Source organism: Vombatus ursinus, unplaced genomic scaffold (genome assembly GCF_900497805.2).
Source record: "Vombatus ursinus unplaced genomic scaffold, bare-nosed wombat genome assembly UNPS02003292.1, whole genome shotgun sequence".
NCBI classification, from domain to species: Eukaryota; Metazoa; Chordata; class Mammalia; order Diprotodontia; family Vombatidae; genus Vombatus; species Vombatus ursinus.
This window is the reverse complement of record NW_020943070.1, coordinates 5,002,310-5,011,216: the sequence shown is the minus strand read 5'-3', so window position 1 is coordinate 5,011,216 and position 8,907 is coordinate 5,002,310. Positions and strand designations below refer to the sequence as shown.

Here is an 8,907-nt window from a genome sequence, read left to right as displayed (position 1 = left end):
TCTCTCTCTCTCTCTCTCTCTCTCTCTCTCTCTCTCTCTCTCTCTCTCTCTCTCTTCCCCTCTCCCTCTAAGATGAAAGCCAATGAGCTCTGCTTAGATTTCTGACAAATTTTTGGCCATATAATTAAAGGGATGGTTTTGAGCATTCAGAAAAGGAAGTGACAATTGCTGGAATCTTCCCTTCTCCTACAGTTACAAGTAATCTATCTTAAACTCCTTAAACCACTGCTAGGTCTCTCCTAACACAGTGTCATGAGTTGTCATGTTATGTCTCCATCCTTTGTCTCATTGCTGCCAGACTGTAAACACCTTGGGGACTTTGTTTCATCTTTGCAGCCCTAGCACCAAGTCCAGTTCACCTAAAGCCCACGTGATAAACATTTATTTAATCCTCCAATACCAGAATGACTTTGTTCTTATCTCTCCTTTTCAGAATTCTTATGTTACTTTAAAGCTTAGATCAAGTTTCTCCTTTTCTGGGAAGTCTTCTTTGAGCCACCTCCTCTCTCTAGTTTTACTTTTCTCTCTTCAAATGACTTATTTATACATTTGTGTACATGCAGTGTCCTCCTGCCCCCACCTTCAACTCATGTAGGATGAAATCTTCTTTTTTTGTCTTTTGATCCAGATTGCCTAGTGGAATACCTTACACAGTAAACAGTAGGTGCTGCTTAAATGTCCATTGAATTAATTATTGAGTTAAATTGACCTTAGAGGTCATCTAGTCCAACCAACTCACTTGATAGATAGGGAAACACATTCAGGAAAAGGGAAGTGGCTTGCCCAAGGTCTCAAATTATCAAATTATAGACAGTATGTCTCCCTAATGTGTTTCTCTTGTAGGACTACAGGATTCTAGATCTACAGAGTAATTTGGAGATTATCTAATCCAGGGGTGGGAAACTTGCAACCTCGAGGCCATATGTGGTCCTCTAGGTCCTCAAGTGCAGGCTTTTGACTGAATTTGAATCCCAAGGATTTGTTCTATGAAGTTTGCATTCAGTCAAAGGGTCACACTTCAGAACCCAGAGGGCCACATGTGGCCTCGAGGCTGATGGTTCCCTATCCCTGACCAATCCCTTTTTTTTTTATAGAGGAGGATATTGAAGGTCAGAGAGGTTAAGGGACTTGTTCTGGGTCACATAGCTAATAAGCAACAAGGCTGAGATTTGAATTCAGTGAGATTCCCATTTCAGTTGTGAGGCAGTGTCTAGAATGGTGGTGGTCTAGAACTCAGGAAGACCGGTATTCAAATCTCACCTCTGATACTAGCTGTGTGATACTAGCAAGTGTGATACGGGGACGTCACAACCTCACTCAGCCCCAGTGCTATAGAAATGTTGGTTATTCTTATTATTACACTCTCACAGCTTATCCCAGTGTGGAGGAGAAGGTGGTCCTTGTTGTAGAGCTTAGATCCTCATCCGGCTTTGGGAAGGGGTCTGGGGAAGGGAGTTGGGTGTCTTAGACCCCAGCAAGAAGTTTTTCTTTTCCCCTCTGGTCTCTGCAGCTGCAGGCCAGAGTAGACTCAAGTAGGGCCTTGCCCAACACCTAACTTCTCTCTATTCAGGCCTTATGGTCACAGTAGCTGGCTTCTGTCCTGGGGAAATGAGCCAGAATCCCAAGGAAATGGAACCCACCCTGTGAGTCCCCGTGAGAGAAGAGGACAAGCTGTGAGCAAGGAGATGACCCAGGCCTCCAGCTGAGCCCTAGGACAGGGACTGCCATCCTGGAGTCATCCTGGCCTAGCTCGGCCCTGAAGATGGAGGTGGCCTGGAGGGGGGTGTTCAACATCCTTCTGGCTGTGTCCTGGGCTTCCACAGAGAGTGACATCCAAGGTCAGGGCTTTCTCCTCCTTTCCCTTCCTCCTACTCAGGGAAATGTACTTACCTCTTTTCCAGTCTGAGGACCTTCCTTCCCACTCCTCCTCTCCTCCCTTCCCTGACACATACTCATTGGATCTAGATTCTGGGATCTACTTTGGAGCCGAGGCTTTGCTGCTTAACTCCTCTAACATTGCGTACATTCCCTGAAAGCAAGGACTGGCTCCTATTTGTCTTTCCGGCACCTAGCACGGGGCCTGACATACAGGTGGTGCCAGATAAATGTTTGTTCATCACTTGATTGCATGGCCTTAATCAATCACTTCACCTCTCTAGGACTCAGTTTTCTCATCTGGAAAATGAGGAAATTGGATGGTCTCAAAGGCTCCTTCTGTCTCTGACATCCTATTTTCCAAAGGTCCTCTCACTTCTGACGTTCCATGTTCTAAGGCCCTCCCAGCTCTGACATTCCCTGTTCTAAGGCCTCTCCCACCTCTAAATCCTATGATACTATGATATAAGCTACTTTTTTGCTAATCTTTTTTCCTTTTCCCTTCCACTTTATTCTTCCCAACACAGATGTTCTCTCTCTCTCTCTCTCTCTCTCTCTCTCTCTCTCTCTGTGTGTGTGTGTGTGTGTGTGTGTGTGTTTTGTTCTGTCTGCCCTCCTTTCTGTCATGTCCCTGCCAGAGCCTGGGCAGAGTTCCCAGGTGGGGCCATGGAGAGGTAAATGGTTTGACCATTGGGAACATTCCAGGGGAATCTTCTCATCCCCCCCCTCCCCCAGATTCCTTTCATTTCAAGGAAGTTGAAGAATATGTTGGATGTCTGCATTTCCTAATTCCTGGAGACTTTTCCAGGTATTACTGGGAAGGTGAAGGGAGATGGGCAGAGATGATGGTTCCACAACCATTTGGCTTCCCCAGTGGGGTATGCTTTCCCGAGGCTCCAAGAGAAAGGGGGACGGAACTAGGGAAGGAGGTTTGTAATGTCAAAGACATCGGAGCACAGGAGAGTAAGTAGCTTCAGCATCCTCGGAGATCCACGGTCCTTTCTAGAGATGTTTATCAACCTGGAAATCAGGAGCTTTTAGAGAATTCTGGAAGAGTCTTGACAGTGAAGTGCTTGGGAGAAGGGACTGATTTTTTTTTTATATTCCCAAAAGCTTAGCAGAGTGCTTGGCACATAGTAGGCATCTAATAAATGCTTGTTGACTGACTGTTCTTGTAACCAATCAATTAATAAGCATTTATTAAATACCTACTACTTGTCAGGCACTGTGTTAGACACTGGGAACAATGAAACAATCCTTGCCCACAGGAAGCTTCCATTCTATCAGAAGAGATGAAATGTACACTAATGAGTATAGATAAAATTGACAAGCTTAGAAGAGGTCCTTGGTTATGGCGGTGGCAAGAAGGAGTCATGCTGTAACTGAGGATGGTAGATGAGAAAGTAATGACTAGTCTTCTTCTTTCCCTTTTGATTCTCAGAAAACATTCCCCTTCAGACCTTAAATTGCAATAATGACTTCAGGACTAGGATTATCTGTCAGTGGGAGGAGGTTGCCGATGCCCAACGCTACCTCAACCTGACTCTTTTCCGCCAAATGTATGAGTGAGTATCTGAGCCCCCAGGGTTCCAGAGGGAAGAGGGAAGAAAGCATCTCTCTTACAGGGCCAGGCCCAGGACTAGGATGGATGGAGTTTGGAGAGGGAGAGAAGAGAGAGAAAAAGTCTAAATGGAAGATATCTTAGAGTCTACTGTGCCCCAGAAAGGTGAGAGAGGGTTAGTGTTTGGATTTGCTAGAATGCTAAAGTGAGCTGGAGAAGGAAATGGTTAACCACTACAGTATCTTTGCCAAGAAAACCCCAAATCAGGTCATCAAAAGTCAGGCATGACTGAAAATGACTGAAGAGTCTTCTCTTTGAAGAACAGTGATAATAATAAAGTTTCTTAATTTGATTTTTAAAACATAGTTGAATCTACTTTCAAGGGAACAGAAACTGGAGGGTTTTCCTATCCTTGATCACCTTTTCTCTAGCCTTGGTCACATCCACCTTATAGAATCATAAATTTCAATTTGACATCCTCTTTGAGCACCTGAACAGCACACATTCCCCCTCAGTAGTACCTTTTCAAGAATTTTTAAAGAATTCACCAAGGTATTCCTACTCTTTCCCCATTTACTTTCCTCTTTCGCCATGTTTCTCTGGGGCAGCTGAGTTAGTTTATGCAAAATACTCTAAGGCACTTTTCAAAGCATGTCAAAGGTGGATGGGCATGGATCCAGCTCCTTCCATTGGTGGTTGTGCTGATAGAGGAGATTCTTATAATCCCCATAAACCACTTGAAAAAAGGATCATAGAATCCAGAAGTAAAGTTGGCAGGGACCTCATAGGAATGAAATGAGACTCAGAGATTGTGACTTGTCCAAGGCCACACAGTCAGTATACAACAGAGGGAGCATTAAATCCACGTATGTGACTACAAAACCAGTGCTCACTCCACAATACCACAGATTCCAAGAAAAGAGAAATTTCCTAAATATATCTCAGAGGGAAATCAAGGATTCCTACTCTTGAAGCCTGATTAATTTAAGGAAGAGGATCAGACCTTTCCACTGAGTGTCCACCTTTGTTAGAGACATCCTTGTTATGATCTGGGGCTGAGCGGTCCCTGAATCTGATTCTATGTGTCCCTTCTAATTTTTCAAATTCACTTAGTCAAAAAACACGTATTAAGTAACTGCTACGTGCCAGACACTGTGTTAAGTGCTGGCAATACAAACAAAGCCAAAAGACAGCCCCTGAATTCTTTGTCTGGGCTCCTGGCCACAGTCTTAGCTTCTCTTAGTTGGGAGAAGACCTCAGAAGTCATCAGATATTGAGCCTGAATCCCACAGATCATTCATATCTTCTTTCTACCAGTAACGAGCCACCAAAGCAAGTCTTTTGTGACCCTGAGCGGAACACGTCCTTGCCCACCTGCCAGTTCCAATCCTGCATACCCAGGACTTGCTTCATTCACCAGGATGTTTTTGTTACAAGTCAAGTCGACATCTTTAGCTTCAAAGCAGATCATCCACTGGAGCTCCAGCTTAGCATCAACCTAACCCAGAATGGTGAGTGGGGCAAAGAGAGAGGGAGGGAAAGAAGGGAGGCTGTTCCTTTCTATGCTCCTTCTCCTGGGTAGATAGGATTGGCATGGGCAGGCCCAGAGGGGAGCCAGGATGTGGGGATCGGGACTGAGAATGGGGGTGGTTTTGTATGGCAGCTGGTTGAGGTGGAGTGGGCAAAAGATATCTCCCTTTCAAGTTTGGCACCATTATAACCTTGGGCGAAAATCACTTATCAAAATAAAAAATCAAACTCAGAGAAGGACATCCTCATTAATAATGATCACTAATCCCTTAGTATGAATTTCCTAGTACTAAACTTAGAGTTTGAAGAGACCTGTATCCATGGGTGCAGGCTAAGGCAAGATTATTGAATTGAAATCATGGCTGTTCATTGATTGAGAGCACCCCACCCCCCAGATTTTCATTCGATCAACGACAGCTTCCAGGGTACAGAGAGAAGGCAACTCCTTAAACTGGATTTCTCACACTAGACCTGAGACTGCATTGAAAACTTAGGGAGAAGAATTTAGTGTCTCTTCTCTTCATACCACCCAGTTCTTTAAAACAAAAACAAAAAAACAAAACTTTAATAGTTTTTATTTTATTTTATTTTTTATTTTTATCTTCTCTTCATTTTTGAAGATATGCTTCCCCTCCCCTCTTCTCCAAGAAGCCATCCTCTGTTATAGGGAGTTTTTAAAACAAGAAGAAAAATAAAAAAAAAACACAATTCAGCAAACTAACTAAATAAACTGAGTCTGGCATTATGTGCCATATTTCACACCCATAGACCTCCCCATCTGCAAAGAAGAGGGAGAAGCACAATTTTTTTTTAACCTCTTCTCTGGGCCAAGCTTGGCCCTTACTCACAGCGTATTTAATTCAATGTCTATTCATTTGTTTTAAAATTTTCCTTTTTTCCATTTGTTTTGTTGCTGTGATTTGGGGCATATTGTTTTCCCGGTTCTGTTTCTTTTGCCACGTAGCTTCCCGTTTCTAAGAGTCTCCCAACACTTCTCAGTTTGTGACATCCCCATCACTTCTTCCAGTACAGTAATTACCTCTTGAGTTCATGGAACGTTGGGACTGTTCCCCAGGCAGTGGGCATCATCTATGTCTTTTCCAGTTCTTTGTTCACAAAAAGGGTGGCTTTAGGAATTTTGTTGTGTCTTCAAACCAGGTCTTTGAAATAACTACTTTCTCCCACTCTCTGATTCCAGTTCTGCCTCCTGCCCCTGAGAATCTCGAGGTTTTGGAGAATGGAACTGAAGGTTTCCTGCTTTCATGGGCGATGCCCAGAAGCTGGACCCAGAGCCTCCAGTCATCCCTGGTGGGACTGACGTTCCAGGTGGCTTACAAGAGACAATGGGAGTCATGGGAGGTATGGAATGTCTACCTGGTGAGGCCAGGTCAGCCCCAGCCATCCAAGGAGCCTCTACCTTCCCTCTCCAACCTCCACCTACTGCAGCAGCATTGATCTGACTTCTCTTTTCAATCCACCAACAGGAGGCTTCTACAATGGAATCCTCCATGGCCCAAGTTCCCCTTGGGTATGATGGCCTCATTCCTGACAACCTCTACGTGGCCCGAGTTCGGGCCAAGACATCTAGAGGACATACCAGCCTGTGGAGTTCTGAGGTTCCCTGGGAATCTCAGAAAGGTAACTATGGGGACACAGATCCACCCCAGGTCTTGGGAGGCAGAGGGAAGGGGCTCCTTACGCTCTTCCAAGGTCCATTTCCCCGGGATTGACTTTTGAAAAGCAGCCTGGTGCAGAGTCAGAATGCTGGATTGGGAACCAGAGAACCTGGGTTCAAATTCTGGCACTGCTACTCAGTAGCTGTGTGGTATTGGAACAGTTACTTATCCTGGCTGGGCCTCAGTTATTGATTGATTGATGAGGGATGATGGATTAGATGACCTTCTTAAGGTCTCATAGCTTCTAACTTTATGGTCCTCTCCTCTAACCCTACTGGCCTGGGAATAAGGAATGAATAAAGGAACAAAAAAATTATTGAATGCTTACTATGTTAAAAACCCTCTGGAGGATACAAATTGAAAATCAAGATAGTCCCTGCTCTCAAGGAATTCACATTTTAAAGGAAAAGATGATATGTAAAAAGAGTTAAGCTTCAGGGTGGATGAAAAGGTCCAGGGGTCCTCAGAGTTAGCAATAGATCAGATGGTAGTAACCAGGGGTCCAGAGGGCATAATGGCAGGGTAGATGGTGTGGCCCAGAGGACCTGCAGACTCCTTGGCAGGATCAGTGACAAGGTATTGAGACCTTTCATCTTGATGGAAGGTGTAATTGGTGCCTGCTTGCTCATCCAAGCATTCTTCCTGCCTGGCCACAGGCAGCTTGAGCTGGGCAAGGTACAAAGGGAGAGAAAGGGATAAGACCACCCACACCACCCTGTGGGAAACTCTGACATCGCTATCCTAAGGTCCTTCCCATCTCTGATGTTTTGTGTTCTAAGACCCCTCCCAGCTCTGACATCCCCTGTTCTAAAGCCCCTCCTAGCTCTGACATTCTGTGTTCTGAGACCCCAACCTATTTTGACATCCTATCATTCCAAATACGGTAATATATTTATCTCTAACCAGACCACAGTACAAGCAATAGCTCCTTGCAATGAGATGGGGCTTTTCCTTTCTTCCAAGCTCCTTTAAACATAGTCTTTGGTTAATTCCTCACTATGTCCCTGAGAACAATGGAGAGTTAATATTTTCATTTCCTAAAATAGGAAACTGAGACCCAGGGAGATTAAAGGACTTTTCCAGATGTAGAGAGCAGCTCAGCAGCCAGGCAGGGGCTGGCACCGTGCTGTCAGCACAGGGACCGGGCACCAGGCTGCCTCCAGCCATCTTTACACTAAGTTCTTCCAAGACCTCCAGGCTCCCAGATGATGCTAGGAATGTGGGCGAATCCCTAGTGTCTCCAGGAGAGGGAGTCAGGCCACAAGCCGAAAACCATTCACTGTGTTTGGACGTGGGTCCTTGCTCCAGCCCTGGCAAGGGGCTGGTTTCACTTCAGAGAAGTTTAACGAGCTGCCTTCCCAGGGGATGCAGCTCAGCCCAAGAATCTCCAGTGCTTCTTCGACGGACACAAACAGCTCAGTTGTACCTGGGAAGTGAGGACCGAGGTTACCCGCTCTTTCTCCTTTGGGCTCTTCTACAAGGCTGGTCCAGGTGCAAAGTGAGTGACCCCTTTCTATGTTTGGTACAATTATCTCCACTCCCCGTTGTTTTATTTGTTACTGGAGGGAATTCTAAGCTCCATCCCACATGACACAGCAGCCTGAAAGTCATAAGTGATCCTTTAAAAACATGATTGTGCCCTTAAAAAAAAAAGACTATTGACATTTCTGCTTATCCCAAAGAGCCCATTTGTCATAACAAAGAGAGTTTTAAACAAAACCAACCAACAAAGCGAAGGGTATGTGTGGAAGCATCAGCCACATTCCACAGCCATAGCCCCGCATCTGTGTCCTGACAGAAGGAAGCATTTCCTCAAGAGTGATTGATAGAATTGTAGTGTCTAAAGACTGTCACAACTTCCCTCCTCCCAACTTTCCAATTTTCTTACTGTAAACTTTCTTCTTCTTCTTCTTCTTTTTTTAGCTAGGCAATGGGGTTAAGTGACTTGCCCAGGGTCACACAGCTAGTAAGTGTCATGTGTCTGAGGCTGGATTTGAACTCAGGTCCTCCTGACTCCATGGCTGGTGTTCTATCTCCTGTGCCACCTAGCTTCCCCCTTCCTTTCTTTTTATTTACAGCCTTGTTTCTGTTTCTCTCTCTGTGTGTATCTCTCTCTCTGTGTCTCTCTCTCTGCCTTTCTCTCTTTCTGTCTCTCTCTCTCCCCTCTCCTCTCTCTCTCTCTCTTTCTCTTTCTCTGTCTCTGTCTCTATCTTTCTCACACACACACACACACACACACACACACACACACACACACACACACAC

At 45.0% G+C, this 8,907-nt stretch overlaps 1 protein-coding gene across 1 annotated transcript in view; it reads left to right on the top strand.

Moving 5' to 3' along the window:
* Nucleotides 1–8,907, top strand: part of CSF2RB (colony stimulating factor 2 receptor beta common subunit) — a 32,864-nt gene that overhangs the window by 10,814 nt on the left and 13,143 nt on the right. Inside the window, exons 2-7 of the mRNA XM_027873396.1 lie at nucleotides 1,571–1,838; nucleotides 3,317–3,440; nucleotides 4,754–4,947; nucleotides 6,165–6,325; nucleotides 6,451–6,604; nucleotides 8,005–8,140. Coding sequence (XP_027729197.1) covers nucleotides 1,763–1,838; nucleotides 3,317–3,440; nucleotides 4,754–4,947; nucleotides 6,165–6,325; nucleotides 6,451–6,604; nucleotides 8,005–8,140 — 845 coding nt within the window. The 5' untranslated portion in view covers nucleotides 1,571–1,762. The remainder of the gene's footprint in view (nucleotides 1–1,570; nucleotides 1,839–3,316; nucleotides 3,441–4,753; nucleotides 4,948–6,164; nucleotides 6,326–6,450; nucleotides 6,605–8,004; nucleotides 8,141–8,907) is intronic.